This window comes from Neoarius graeffei, chromosome 16 (assembly GCF_027579695.1).
Source record: "Neoarius graeffei isolate fNeoGra1 chromosome 16, fNeoGra1.pri, whole genome shotgun sequence".
Taxonomy (NCBI): Eukaryota; Metazoa; Chordata; class Actinopteri; order Siluriformes; family Ariidae; genus Neoarius; species Neoarius graeffei.
In genome coordinates, this window is record NC_083584.1 from 39,568,500 (window position 1) to 39,584,955 (window position 16,456).

The 16,456-nt window shown below is 41.8% G+C and overlaps 1 protein-coding gene across 1 annotated transcript in view; it reads right to left on the reverse strand.

The window, feature by feature from the left end:
- csmd3b (CUB and Sushi multiple domains 3b) overlaps positions 1–16,456 on the reverse strand; it is an 898,971-nt gene that overhangs the window by 268,742 nt on the left and 613,773 nt on the right. Inside the window, 2 exon segments of the mRNA XM_060942250.1 lie at positions 5,757–5,913; positions 11,094–11,263. Of these exon segments, the coding sequence (XP_060798233.1) occupies positions 5,757–5,913; positions 11,094–11,263 (327 nt within the window).

The following is a 16,456-nucleotide window of genomic DNA, read 5'->3' on the forward strand; positions in this document are numbered from 1 at the left end:
GGTCTGAGGGTATTTTCTGGTACTCTAATGATTTTGGTATGCTCTGATTTTGTTGTCAATTTCAACAAATCTAAGCAGTATTTTCAAAGTTGTATGACTTTTTTTGTATTCAGTACAAGCTCAGCTACAATAACATGTATGTAGTCTGTATGTCATGATTGTACTTTAAAAAAAAATAACAGATAAATGAAGATGTTGTAAAAAGCAGTTTTTGAACTGTTTCGGAATGTGTGAAAAAACATGACCTTACCCATTCTGATGAACCGTGTTGATCACTTGAGGTGATTCTGTTCAGTCTTCGGAATGTATTAAGCACAAAATCTTAAATCTGCGCCATTGATTTGGACAATTAACTAGCCATCAAAAAACGTATGTCCTATTGTTTTGGGATAAAGGGTTGACAGTGGGAGGGGTATTCAATGAGAAGGGTAAAAAAATCCATTCCATTCAATGAGAAGAGTGAAAACCCCTCTCACTGTCGACTCTTAATCCCATCAGGTAAAAGTATCAAAACGGTTCAGCACAATGGGTAAGGCAATGTTCTTTCACACATTACAATACAGTTCTAAAACAGCTTTTTACAACAGCTTCATTTATCTGGTATTTGACTCGAATTTGGTATTTGACTATTCAGTGTGTCTTGAAATTAACTCTTGTACTGTTTTGCTCAGTTCACAGCCACAACCAACTCTGTTACACAACTGCTCTGTAATTTTGCTCCCACTCCAGCTCCAAATGTTACTCTCTAAACTCAAAATAGAGCAAAATTAATTATTTTTGAGGAAAATACAGTACATTGCTAACCAATACAGTGCTAACCACTACACCACCATGCTGCCCCTTAATGGAAACATGTGAATTAAAAAATATTGGAAAAATGTTTACGTTTGCATGAGGTGGTTCTTCAGACGATTCGACAAAGAAATATTTTGCAAAATTGATCATAATTGGGGCGGCACGGTGGTGTAGTGGCTAGCGCTGTCGCCTCACAGCAAGAAGGTCCGGGTTCGAGCCCCGTGGCCAGTGAGGGCCTTTCTGTGTGGAGTTTGCATGTTCTCCCTGTGTCTGCGTGGGTTTCCTCCGGGTGCTCCGGTTTCTCCCACAGTCCAAAGACATGCAGGTTAAGTTAACTAGTGACTAAATTGACCGTAGGTGTGAATGGTTGTGTCTATGTGTCAGTCCTGTGATGACCTGGCGACTTGTCCAGGGTGCACCCAGCCTTTTGCCCATAGTCAGCTGAGATAGGCGCCAGCTTGCCTGTGACCCTGTAGAACAGGATAAAGCGGCTACAGATAATGAGATGAGATGATCACAATTTACCAACTTTAATCACATATCACTTCATAGAAACACAGACCCTTTGCAGTTGTGTTTTGTTGACTTTTTCACACAAAGCTGCAATGGAAACCCACCTTGTGTGCTTATAATGATTGTTTAGTCTGTAGTTACATCCAAAAGGAGCTATTCTTTATATGAATTAATGTGAATGCTGATATATGCTTCTGTTATGTTTGGGTCTAAATGTTAATACTAACAGTGGAGCAATATTTGATGACTAAATGACTACTACACATTTCCACTATTAAACTTTACTGAGAGGTGGAACGGTGGTGTAGTGGTTAGCACTGTCGCCTCACAGCAAGAAGGTTCTGGGTTCGAGCCCCGTGGCCGGCGAGGGCCTTTCTGCGCAGAGTTTGCATGTTCTCCTCGTGGGTTTCCTCCAGGTGCTCCGGTTTCCCCCACAGTCCAAAGACATGCAGGTTAGGCTAATTGGTGGCTCTAAATTGACCGTAGGTGTGAATGTGAGTGTGAATGATTGTGTGTCTCTATGTGTCAGCCCTGTGATGACCTGGTGACTTGTCCAGGGTGTACCCTGCCTCTCGCCCGTAGCCAGCTGGGATAGGCTCCAGCTTGCTCACGACCCTGTAGAGGATAAGGGGTTATGGATAATGGATGGATGGAACTTTATTGACTTAATACATAAATATATAGATAGAGATTATATTCATTTTGCCCTGAGAAAAACGTGAAATTTTGTGAACTGGTAAATTGAGGAAAAAAGATGTCACAAATGGTGATTTCCAAACATATTCTTTTTCTATCAATACTGTTCAGGGTGTGTATATTGTGTACAATAGTATTAGCATAAAATGTGTATTTTAAAATGGAGTGTTTCGGATTACAAGCTAGACCCTTACAACTATTTTTATCTTGATCAACTTAGTATTAATAGCTGAATATTTTGACCTGACTTCTTATAGTCCAAGTCCTGCAGTTCACTCTGAGTCGGATATTTTCCTCCTTAGGTATTTATTTTACACTCCATCATATGTAATAAAGATGATTAAAAGTCAAAGTCCTTCCTGCACCATTCATGGTGAGTTTGGCGGCACCGATCTCCGTTTCATAGCCCTTAGCCTCTCGCCTATATTACATAGCTAGAGTTAAAGTGGGGGGCGAGTCCTCTGGTAACCGCAAGAGTTTGACTCCCCACTCGCATCTGGATTGCAGCGTGCCTTTCCAGATGGCAGTAGGCACCATTTTTATGATGGTCTTTGGCATGACCCGACTGTGAGTAGAACTCGCGATCTCCTGGTCAAGAGGCGGACACGCTAACCACTAAGCCACTCATCAATAAAGATGATATATAATTCTGTCACGCCACAGCAGGACAAAGTTAAATCTAGACTTATCTTAATTATACAAAAAAGGTATGCTGTATTTCAGATCAGTGTATAAAACACTTCCAGTCTGCCTTCATTCAGCTGATGCTATAACGATCAATGAAATGTAGTGGCACGTTATGTGCACTCTGTGTGACATCAGAGTTCAAGAGGTCTGTCATTAGTGTAATCATTATAGAAGACAATTTGTGTTAAGATCTCACTGTGTTGTGCGGGCAGAGCCAATCGCTCACTAAGCAGGCAGAACAATTAAGATTAAGAGCTTGGTTAATGGAGCTGCAGCATCTCGAACAGTGTAGGCCCGCTTGCTGTGCAACACTTCCGATTAACTTCTATAATCATTACTCTTATCACACTCTCACTGCACAAAAGGCAGAGAAAAGTCAAAGCACGGGCATTTGTGCTGCATGTTTGATAAACCAAATAATAACACAATTCTGCTAACAATTCTTATTTACTGATGCCTCTGAGCCCCCCTCGGCGCAAACCACCATTCTGTGACATGCAGTTGCTGCATCATAGAACAAGAAGCTACCCTGATATCAGTTAACTGACTTGGCATAATAATGAACTCGAACTGCATTAAGGACTTAGATAGCCTATCTTTATTTGAAAATTATGCTGCATGTGGACTGTGACAGCTCTGTGCTTCGAGCAATGAGGAGAAGCAGTCAAATAACCACATTCTGCCCAGCAGGCTTGATTACAAGTTGATTACAGGCTGTTGTCTAACAGTACTTCCCTAGTAGCACAAAAGACCTAGCTACATAAACGAAGCCATTTTAATTTGTTTTCATTCACTCCCCTGTCTTCATCTGGTGGCTAAATTACAGCGTCTGGGAGAACTGTGATGGCTTCACCTTCTCATGGCTCGATCTGACCTTTATTATGCACTCAAATGGCTAATCCTGCAGGTGGAATGGAATTGCAGACAGACAGGGATTTAGTTGATTTTAAACGAGATAGCCTACCAGCAGGTTAATGCATTCTCCCTTGCTGCAACTAAAACCCCACTGAATTCCACGGACACAATAGTATTAGCGAAGTGTGAACCGGATACTTGCTCAGCTGCCTTTGAAAAAGCAAAGCCAAGGTCAATGAAGAGGCAAGTTTATTCTCACGCTCCACTCATTCATAATCCCTGTGCGCTAGCTAAAGCCTGATGTGTTTCAAGTGGCCCTTTATTTCCTGGAAGTTCCAAGTGTGGGCTTTTGTATTTGCTACATGCTGTTCTTCAATAAAGGTCAAATGCTCGTCAATGCCACCACAGTAGTAGGGGTTAAAGTGCTACTGTTTCCTTTTCCTTTCCCTGTTAAGATACAAGCTTTATTTCAAAACACGTTTCTCTGCAGTGCGTGCGTAACTCACTTGTGTGCTACCTTTTCATGTTGTACCCCTGCAAACCCAGAAAAGGAATAATGTATAGAGCTGCAAGGGGTGGAGTATGTTTTTGATGTAGTCATTTCACAAATCGTTTGTTTAAAGTAGTTACTGAAGTGTGCATATATCCAAGGGTTTTCCGTAATTACCAGGTGCTTGAGGCAAAAGCTGCCATGTGCGGGTTTTAGTTAAGATTTACATAATATGTACAACAGATGAGCAGTAGCTCCCCCCCCAAGTGCTAGGTGGCTACAGAAAAACCCTGTATATACAGTACATACACGACAGTTTTTACTGAGACAGGTTTGACAGCACTGTTGAACACGTCTCTGTTTACTGGTACAGGAGCACAAACAGTGTTTTTAATCGCTTCTTACTGTCATTACTCATCTCATCTCATCTTATTATCTGTAGCCGCTTTATCCTTCTACAGGGTCGCAGGCAAGCTGGAGCCTATCCCAGCTGACTACGGGCGAAAGGCGGGGTACACCCTGGACAAGTCGCCAGGTCATCACAGGGCTGACACATAGACACAGACAACCATTCACACTCACATTCACACCTACGGTCAATTTAGAGTCACCAGTTAACCTAACCTGCATGTCTTTGGACTGTGGGGAAAACCGGAGCACCCGGAGGAAACCCACGCGGACACGGGGAGAACATGCAAACTCCACACAGAAAGGCCCTCGCCGGCCACGGGGCTCGAACCCAGGACCTTCTTGCTGTGAGGCGACAGCGCTAACCACTACACCACCGTGCCGCCCCACTGTCATTACTACTAAAAGTATTTGTAAATAGATCGCATACTTCATTGCAGGTCTATTTAATCTTTTTTTTTCTTATTTTGGCTGAAAACTGACAAAAGATTACTAATGATTACTTTAAAAAGATTACTTTTTTCCCCATATCTTATTCTTTTTTATACTGTATATGTAAATATTTAATTTATCTAGAAGTTCTTCTCTATTTCTATTCTCTGTTTATCCTGTAATGATGCTACTGGAATTTTAATTTCCCTGAGGGAACCCGTCCAAAGGGATCAATAAAGTTCTAATCTAATCTAATCTAATCTAATCTAATCTAATCTAATCTAATCTAATCTAATCTAATCTAATCTAATCTAATGTGACCTGAAGATGGGGTGGGGCGTCCAGAGTGTCAATTCATATCAAAGATTTCATAACACCTATGCAACTGTTAATCATTTCAGATTCAGATTCTGCTGTTTTTACTGGGGGAAAAAGATGTATTTTGAGTGATAACTTCCAGCAGAATGAATACTCAGATGTGAAATGTTTACTCGTAGCAGTATACTCTGATACACTTCTGTCCAAGTAACTGTATTCACCGAGACATTACAAGCATAACCTGATCTTTATATACCGGTAGGCGCTTTTAAGAGAAGATATGGGTAGGATAATCCAGAAAGCATAAATTACATAGAATTGCACTACATCAGACACTACACCAAACTGTAGGTGATGATGATAATTCGCTACTCTTGACTCACTGTTTTAATAAAAATGATGTTACTGCCATTAAGACTAATAGCAACACTAACACGGCCTCACCTGAAAAGTAAGCTAGATATATTATGAATGATTTCATTACACTTCTTTGATTATCGAGATGAAAACTGAGCTCACTTATGCTATATGCGTGTGTGGAAGTGCTGAGTTCATATCTTACTCGAGTAGACAAGTTTGAATCCTTCTCCCGTGGCCTCAGCGTCTGAGTAAAACTCCAGCCACAGATGATTGGAAGTGCTGATAAGAGTCAGGCCCAGCATTGCCGAACCTGTGAAGGCTCCCAGCACATGAGCTGTGTTGTCTTTGCCATCATAGATCTACAAGGAATAAGGAATAATACAAAGCCTAAATAAAAATGAAAACAAAAAGCTGATTAGGGCAGCAGTGAGAGTGCAAGTTGGGCCAAAGGGACATCAGAATGTAATCCAAGATCCAAGGACATCTTTAGTTTCATCACAGCCCGATACGGTATGCAGTACACGATGAGATGAAATAATGTTTATCCTGAATCCGATACATATATAGGAACTACTCTATGAATATGGTAGCGTTTATAAGTATTCAAACACAATTTTGTTTCCACGTTTTCTAGAGGAACAGGGGGAAGCAGGGCAGTATAATTTGCAAAATTATTTACAAATAAAAAAATTTAAAAAGTTGTAAAGTATTCGCTTTTGTTGCTGTGAAACTTAATTAGATCTGAGAAATTTCCTTTGATTATAGCCATTCTATTTGTATACAGTCAGAAGTGACTAAATGTTCTGAATCTCTCCAGGTTCCTGCGGTATAGACCCCTTTCACTGACGTCACCCGAAACCGGAAGTAAACAGACCCTGCGCCATTTTGGAAGACCAACAAACTCGTGATTAGGGGGAAATAACGGCAGCGGTATGTGAACCCACGAGAATAAAGTGGAGTGGCAAACGACTTAAACAAACAAATCTGAGCTGTTTTATTTATGATTTATTGGCCCAACAGTAGACTTGAAAGAAACCTGTGTGAGACTTGGCAAAAAACTGTGGATATAATGGATAAGTCTGTGCATGATCTGCGGACACTTTGAGGTAAGCAAACGCAAGAAATTCAGATTTAAAACATGCTAAATTGGCCTCAAGTTGATAACTGTATGAAGAGCAAGCCTCCCAGACTTCTACAATTTAATAATAATAATAGTAATAATAATAATAAAGGATGGTTTGGGGCTTGCTCTCCCTCCTATTATATAAATAAAACATAGTTGTTGTGTAGGCATATACAGTGGGGCAAAAAAGTATTTAGTCAGTCACCAATTGCGCAAGTTCTCCCACTTAAAAAGATGAGAGAGGCCTGTAATTTTCATCATAGGTATACCTCAACTATGAGAGACAAAATGAGAAAAAAAAAGCCAGAAAATCACATTGTCTGATTTTTAAAGAATTTATTTGCAAATTATGGTGGAAAATAAGTATTTGGTCAATAACAAAAGTTCGTCTCAATACTTTGTTATATACCCTTTGTTGGCAATGACAGAGGTCAAACGTTTTCTGTAAGTCTTCACAAGGTTTTCACACACTGTTGCTGGTATTTTGGCCCATTCCTCCATGCAGATCTCCTCTAGAGCAGTGATGTTTTGGGGCTGTCACTGGGCAACATGGACTTTCAACTCCCTCCAAAGATTTTCTATGGGGTTGAGATCTGGAGACTGGCTAGGCCACTCCAGGACCTTGAAATGCTTCTTGCGAAGCCACTCCTTCGTTGCCCGGGCGGTGTGTTTGGGATCATTGTCATGCTGAAAGACCCAGCCACGTTTCATCTTCAGTGCCCTTGCTGATGGAAGGAGGTTTTCACTCAAAATCTCAAGATACATGGCCCCATTCATTCTTTCCTTTACACAGATCAGTTGTCCTGGTCCCTTTGCAGAAAAACAGCCCCAAAACATGATGTTTCCACCCCCATGCTTCACAGTAGGTATGGTGTTCTTTGGATGCAACTCAGCATTCTTTCTCCTCCAAACACAACAAGTTGAGTTTTTACCAAAAAGTTCTATTTTGGTTTCATCTGACCATATGACATTCTCCCAATCCTCTTCTGGATCATCAAAATGCTCTCTAGCAAACTTCAGACAGGCCCGGACATGTACTGGCTTAAGCAGGGGGACACATCTGGCACTGCAGGATTTGAGTCCCTGGCGGCGTAGTGTGTTACTGATGGTAGCCTTTGTTACTTTGGTCCCAGCTCTCTGCAGGTCATTCACTAGGTCCCCCCGTGTGGTTCTGGGATTTTTGCTCACCGTTCTTGTGATCATTTTGACCCCACGGGGTGAGATCTTGCATGGAGCCCCAGATTGAGGGAGATTATCAGTGGTCTTGTATGCCTTCCATTTTCTAATAATTGCTCCCACAGTTGATTTCTTCACACCAAGCTGCTTACCTATTGCAGATTCAGTCTTCCCAGCCTGGTGCAGGTCTACAATTTTGTTTCTGGTGTCCTTTGACAGCTCTTTGGTCTCGGCCATAGTGGAGTTTGGAGTGTGACTATTTGAGGTTGTGGACAGGTGTCTTTTATACTGATAACGAGTTCAAACAGGTGCCATTAATACAGGTAACGAGTGGAGGACAGAGGAGCCTCTTAAAGAAGTTGTTACAGGTCTGTGAGAGCCAGAAATCTTGCTTGTTTGTAGGTGACCAAATACTTATTTTACCGAGGAATTTACCAATTAATTCATTAAAAATCCTACAATGTGATTTCCTGGATTCTTTCCCCCCATTCTGTCTCTCATAGTTGAAGTGTACCTATGATGAAAATTACAGGCCTCTCTCATCTTTTTAAGTGGGAGAACTTGCACAACTGGCGGCTGACTAAATAATTTTTTGCCTCACTGTATCATAAATACATATGTATAATTTGGATAAATTAACCTAAATTATGGATACCTTAATAGTAACAAAAAGTATTAATTTTTCAACTGAAAAGATATATTATTAAAAGATAAATATCAACAAGATTACCTTGGCCATAACTATATGTAGGTTATTCTTAATAACAGCTGTAATATCACGAACCAAGCCACTAACAACATAATTGTAAGCCTGTAGCCCTTTGTAGGCTTTCAAGTCATCAGCAGTGTAGGCACTGGGTGTAAACAACAAATAGTTTACAATGTCTGGGTAGCAAACAGATGGCAGAATTGGTGTCCGGTCCTCCTTATGTATCTGACACGGAGAAATAATATAAATCGTGCTGCCTACCAGATTACAGTTGTCTGTTTTATTGTATCAGTACTAGTATCACTTACTATACTCATCAGTCATAGATTAGTCCAGTACAACATGACCAGCTTGCTTTTTTCCCATTTGACTGTCGCAAGTTTTTTCAGGCTGGTACAGTCAAAAATTGAAAAAAGTTTTGGCCTGCTAAACTAGTCATCGATTCTACTAGTGTATTAATTGGAGTCGACATGAAAACGTTCGGTAAAAACTTTAAACCAGTACAATCTCTTCTTCAAAGTTTCACCAAATGGTTTTATTTATGCAATTTAAAGCTCATAATACTGTATAACTTTGGTCGAGTAAAAACACGGAGCAAAAACATGGCTGAATCCTGAATGACTCCTATTTGTTTAAATAGGGGACTACATAGGCGGCAGAATGTAGTTTCTTTTTCCCTGCCATGGAAGCGCACTTGTATATCGAGGAGGAAAGCAATTTGCATTACAGCCGTGAGGCGGCTCGGCTCGGTTTTCCCTTTCGGGCGCTCTCGTTTTCTGTTAGAATTTGGTAAAGAAAAAAAAAATTATTTACCAGCTTACCGGGTCCATTAACATAAATCTGACAGCTGACAAGGTCGGGATATAAACGAACTTTTGCGTTAAACTGTGTGCTTGGATTCACATAATTTTTTCTGAGTCTTATCATATGGGTCACAGCCAGTTTCTCCACATACCGTGCCCTTTCTGCAACTGGTAATGTACTCACATAACCCGAATTATCATCCATCATGTCACTTTACTCTCGCTCGTACTTTGTTTTATATTGTGAGTGCATGTACTTGGTCTTCCAATATGGCGCCTAACAAAATCTCGCGGCGCGGTGACGTCATGTGAAAGGGGTCTATATGCTAATTGTGGGGTATGTCTGTGAAAGTTCTCAGTCATCCACGTCATTGTAATCTGTAGGTGCTAAAGAAGGCAACTGGACTTGCTTGAAATCCTTGAAGACGTTTGACCTCTCATCCGAAAGGATTCTTCAGTTCTGTCTGACTAGTGGGGAGTTCCAGGTATTTATCCTCTAGTGGACCAAAAGCAACCCTAAGGAGAGTCATTGAGATCACATGGGTCGTTGACCCTCTCAGCCATCCTGTAGGTTGTTAGGGTCACTGGAGGCCAGGAGTGAACGCGGTTAGTGGCAGTAACAACATTTTTGCCGCTTTTCCACTACCAACGCGGCTGAGTTGGGCTGAGTCGAGCTGAGTGGGGCTGTTGGAGTTGCATTTCAACTACAACCGCGCTGAACCGTGCTAGTTGGAAGTGGGTGGACACATTGGGTGGAGTTAGCGAAAGTGGGTGGACGTCACATGATGTCGTTAGGCAGCGCAAACAGTGACATCAGTGACCTTTTAAGCGGTAGTCTCGCGACCCGGATAGTAAACAATAAACATGGAGGACATGGAGTCGTTAGTGTTGCTGGTCTTGGTGCTGTGGCCTGCTGTCACCGACAACGCCAACAGATACTGGCAAGAGCGTATAGATGAGGCGAGGCGCCTAAGGCTTCAGAAATTCTCGTAATTCGTAATTATTCTTCTTCCGGGTTTACGGTGTTTACAGATCCCAGCGTGCTCGCGGGGCGTGTGTGGGCATGTGAGGACACTCCTCCTCACCAATCAGTGCACAGGGGAGTGTCTCCTCACGCCCCTAGCCCCACTCGGCTCGGTTTGGCTCGCTTCAGCCCGACTCCAAAACCGTGCGAGTTTTGGGTGCTAAGCAGGGCTGAAGCGAGCTGAGTCGTGCTGCTCTGAGGTAGTCGAAACGTGAGCCGTGTCGGGCTGAAGCGAGCTGAAGTGAGCTGAAAAAGGGTAGTGGAAAAGGGCCATTTTATTAAAACAGTGAGTCTTGAGAAGGGAACTGCTAACACCGCTCACTCCTGGCCTTCAGTGACCTTAACACCCTACAGGATGGCTGAGGGGGTCAACGACCCGTGTGATCTCAACGACTTGCCTTATGGTTGCTTTTGGTTCACTAGAGGATAAATACCTGGAACTCCCCACTAGTCAGACAGAACTGAAGAATCCTTTCGGATGAGAGGTCAAACGTCTTCAAGGATTTCAGGCAAGTCCAGTTGTCTTCTTTAGCACCTACGGGTTAATTGTGGGGTACACACAATAAAAATGTAAAGGCAGTTTCTGGGATTTAGAAGACAATCATTACACACTGACGCATTCTGTATGATAATGTCATGACTACAGAGAATACTCCTCTAAATGGCTTTCCTGGGCAAGAACAATGCAGAGAAAATGGAATTACCTTCAAGATGTCTCCCTGGGCCAGATGAAAGGTTCTGGCCGAGATGTTTATTCCTTTCCCAGCCTGTACTTGGATACTGTAGATGCACTCGTGATTGCTGTCGTAGTTCATGGGGTAATTTGGTGACAAGAGAATCCCTTCATTGTTGAAGACAGATGAGCCGCACTCAGCTAGGCACAAGAAACAAAAACACGGAACATTGGTGGAAGAATGTAATATCGCAGGGATCGAAATGCCAGCTAACATTGTAATATTAAGATATTCAAACTACTCTGTCATTACATGTGTCATATTTCATCTTGCAGAGCTACACTTGAGCTCATAACTACACCACATGGACATTTTGTGATTGTAAAAGCTTGTAATGAGACCTTATACGAGACTTTTGCTGACTGATTGGTTTGGACAAGACAAATGTACAATAAGGGTGAATCTGAAAACTAAAATCGACTTCCTGGGTTTGCTTCGTTAGTTAGAAATTCAACATCACGCTGGAGTAGGTGAATCTAGCAACAACGGTGAAAAATAGACTCAATCAAACAGCAAAACAGATATATCACTACCCATCACATCACACATCATAACAAGAGAGTGGGAGGCACATAAAGCCTCACGGCCAAGCTGATTTATTTAATAACCCTGCATCATTTCCCTCTACACTGCCATGTTATGATGATATTACCAGTCTCATATTTTGAATAAATCACCTCTGTTAGAGCCTCCATTTAGTAAATTACATTCTCCACTCCAAAAACCAGCCTACAATGATTATGTGAATTTTTAGTGAGCCAATTTTTTTTTTGGTCATTGTACTTCAGCTCACATGTATTTAGCCGGGGAAAACAGATTTTGTTTAGAGTTGTGCATAGAAGACTATGTAGGTAACGCTCTGAGCAAACTGCTCAATAGAATACGGATAACGGTGGTGTAGTGGTTAGCGCTGTCGCCTCACAGCAAGAATGTTCTGGGTTTGAGCCCAGTGGCTGATGGAGGCCTTTCTGTGTGGAGTTTGCATGTTCTCCCTGTGTCTGCGTGGGTTTCCTCCGGGTGCTCCGGTTTCCCCCACAGTCCAAAGACATGTGGTTAGGTTAACATGGGGCGACCTTGAGCTGAGGTGCGCTTGAGCAAGGCATCTAACCCCCAACTGCTCCCCGGGTGCTGTAGCATAGCTGCTCTGGATATGTGTGTGTGCTCATTGCTCACTTGTGTGCATGTGTGTGTTCACTGCTTCAGATGGGTTAAATGCAGAGAGGAATTTCACTGTGCTTAAGTGTACATGTGATAAATAAAGTTGTTCTGTAATTCAGACTGTCACTTAAAAGAAGTGCAGATGAAATGCACGTAGTTCTGTGGTAATAAACATACAGTTCAAAAAGATGAGTACAAAACTTATGGTGGTGGTCTTTTTAAGCCACTTTAGGATCTTTCAAGAAAGAAAGACAAAAAAAAATCATATGGGATAAAATAAGCCTGCAAATAATAAGTGTAAAAAAATGTAGTGTTTCTGTTTCTCTTAAGCCAGTTGTATATTATTATTATTATTATTATTATTATTTAATCTCCATATTATATGGATGCGAGTGTTTTACTGGGAAACACATTACTCGTATTTATATCGATATAAATCTCTATATGCCACTCGTGACAAAAATTCGATGAATTGTTTTGATAAATTTGGGTACTTTTTGTCTGTGAATGTGTCTATATAATAAAAAGAAAATCACACGTTGGCTTGAAGATATGAAGTTTATCTTCTCATGTTGAAAAACTCATTTTTCATATGAAATACATCACGGTACTGAGTGACATTTAAATAACATTGGCTGGCTTTGAGCGGTACCTCATCTCATCTCATTATCTGTATCCGCTTTATCCTGTTCTACAGGGTCGCAGGCAAGCTGGAGCCTATCCCAGCTGACTACGGGCGAAAGGCGGGGTACACCCTGGACAAGTCGCCAGGTCATCACAGGGCTGACACATAGACACACACAACCATTCACACTCACATTCACACCTACGGTCAATTTAGAGTCACCAGTTAACCTAACCTGCATGTCTTTGGACTGTGGGGGAAACCGGAGCACCCGGAGGAAACCCACGCGGACACGGGGAGAACATGCAAACTCCACACAGAAAGGCCCTCGCCGGCCACGGGGCTCGAACCCGGACCTTCTTGCTGTGAGGCGACAGCGCTAACCACTACACCACCGTGCCACCGCTTTGAGCGGTATATCAGATATATTCCATTCAGCTAGCATGATATTGAACGAGTCGAAGGGAATAGAATACGTTTTTATTCCATCAAAAAAAGTGTCCTGTATGTATAATAATTCCCGATATTTCACTCTGATGTCACTCCCAGTGTTTTCCCGCTGACTAAACACACATTGTCAAAATGGCAAACAGGTTCAAAATTAAAATTCTTTTGATTAACTTGCATATTTATTTTATAACATTACACTGTGATGTGAAGATATGAAGTTTATCTTCTCGTGTTGAAAATATCTTCACTTGTTTGCTTCAATCACTCGTGAATATGTTCACCACTTGAAGATAAACTTCATATCTTCGCGCAACCATGTAATATCCTCTATATATGATGAAGATCCACTAACAATACACCTGTGATCTCATCTCATCTCATTATCTCTAGCCGCTTTATCCTTCTACAGGGTCGCAGGCAAGCTGGAGCCTATCCCAGCTGACTACGGGCGAAAGGCGGGGTACACCCTGGACAAGTCGCCAAGTCATCACAGGGCTGACACATAGACACAGACAACCATTCACACTCACATTCACACCTACGGTCAATTTAGAGTCACCAGTTAACCTAACCTGCATGTCTTTGGACTGTGGGGGAAACCGGAGCACCCGGAGGAAACCCACGCGGACACGGGGAGAACATGCAAACTCCGCACAGAAAGGCCCTCGCCGGCCACGGGGCTCGAACCCGGACCTTCTTGCTGTGAGGCGACAGCGCTAACCACTACACCACCGTGCCGCCCACACCTGTGATTTAAAAAAAAAAGTTCTGTTTATGGCGGCACGGTGGTGTAGTGGTTAGCACTGTCGCCTCACAGCAAGAAGGTCCAGGGTTCGAGCCCTGTGGCCGGCGAAGGCCTTTCTGTGCGGAGTTTGCATGTTGTCCGCGTGGGTTTCCTCTGGGTGCTCCGGTTTCCCCCACAGTCCAAAGACATGCAGGTTAGGTTAACTGGTGACTCTAAATTGACCGTAGGTGTGAATGGTTGTTTGTCTCTGTGTCAGCCCTGCGATGACCTGGCGACTTGTCCAGGGTGTACCCCACCTTTCGCCCGTAGTCAGCTGGGATAGGCTCCAGCTTGCCTGTGACCCTGTACAGAATACGCGGCTACAGATAATGGATGGATGGATGTTCTGTTTATATCATCCTTTATTGTGATCTGGGCTCGTGCAAAAAAAAAGAATTGTATAAAACAAAGTTTGCTTGAAGTAAAAGGGATTTTTTTTCTGTCCAGATCACGTTTTGTTTGTTATGCCACTAGTGTATTTGTAACTATCCTGTGACCTTCATGTTATCCTATGCCTTCCTCCTACTGCTGACTTTTTGAGAAGTGTCATACTGTAGCTGTGATCACATTTTGCTTTGTGTTTAATATTTAAAAAAAATTGACACGAAGGTAGGGATCACACTGATCAGCGGTTATGCCGGCAGAAGCAACAAATTTTCTGTCGTTTGCTACAGTTCGGCAGCAGCACGCTCGACACCGCTATCATTATGCTAGTGATATCGGAGCAGAGTGTTGACTCAAGCTGAACTTGATTCAACGTTCTGAGTGTAACACAAAGCTCATCAATTTTGGTTTAGTGTCTCCGAGGAAAGTTTCAGACATTTTTGACCAATCAAAGTGGTAAGATTCTTAAAGGGGCGGGACTTCTTAAATGACCTAAAGTGACAACCATTTACAACAAGGAATTATTATGGTCTGAGCATTGTCACATTCTACATACTTCGTCTTTTCATGATCCCCACCTAACAGAACTGCTGATCTCAACTCACAACCAAAGAATTCTTTTGTGACATGTGATGTTGTCTGCAACCGAAAAAAAAAAAACTGTATAAATTTCTTTGCATCAGGGGAAAAAAAAAAAAAAGTCCGCATCTTTACTCAGATGAGGCAGAGAAGAGAGCACAGTGCATGATCTGAGAATGGGTCATAAACCCTACGGGAGGAAAACTGATACACTTTTCTGGCTCTACAGTTCTTTCCCTCATATGTCACAAGTGATTTCCTACCTGTCTCTCATCCTCTTCCAGTGTTGGACCTTTTGTTGTTACTTGAGCAGTGACTGTTCACATTTATTCAACTGAAACTGACTGACTTTCACCCAGACTCTCTCTGTAATTAACATGCACAGGGAAAGAACACTATAGCAGTCCCATTTCAATTTGCTGCTGTAACAAGCCAGTGCGAGGTCACAGGAGGTGTGTGTATGATTAGTGGAAGTGACTGAGTGAGAAGTCAGCATGGAGCTGGGGGACTGGGGGAAGCTGAGTGAGCTAGTGGGAGCTGGAGGGAGTGTGATACATACACAAACCTCTTGGCTGTTAGAGAAATACATCAAGCACTACAAAAGATCTGGGGACAGAAAACTTGGATGAGAGAAGGCCCTGCCGCCATCATTAGTCTCGAAGGCACCATCGTTGCAGGATTTAATCTCCAGAGTTTGCCATGTCTGCATCCTAATGTGTGTGTGAATAAATGATCTGGCAAAATCCCCAGTGCAAGTCTAACTAATTACCTGTCACTTAGTGCATATCTATTCAGGGAACAACACTTCACACTGTTATGGTTTAGTTACAGTATAATGCACAATATACACCAATTAATTACTGTTCAATTTATATATATATATATATATATATATATATATATATATATATATATATATATATATATATGGTTACTGCTGATCTAAAAGAAACAAATATAAAAAAAAAAAACAGAACAAAACCTTATATTTATTCATAGATAAATTAAATACCCATAGCATAAATATTTTATGAAAGTGAATTTATTATTTATTTTTTAAAAACAGTAGGAACATTTTCAGTATTGCTTACAGTGAGGTATTGTTTCTATTTTGTTCAACCAGTTACTTGGTTCCAGAAAAGGCCAATCTGATAAGAAGCAGTCGAGTTTTATTTATTTATTTATTTATTTATTTATTTTTAGAAGGGCAGCTTTATTTTTCTTCACAGGAAGACATCATTTGTTGGGCACAAAATGCTTCTCCGATGTGCTGACTGAAGCAATTTCATTCTATCCTCATCAATGAACTACTCAAAATAGCACAGTCACTGGACACAAACATCCACTGCGATT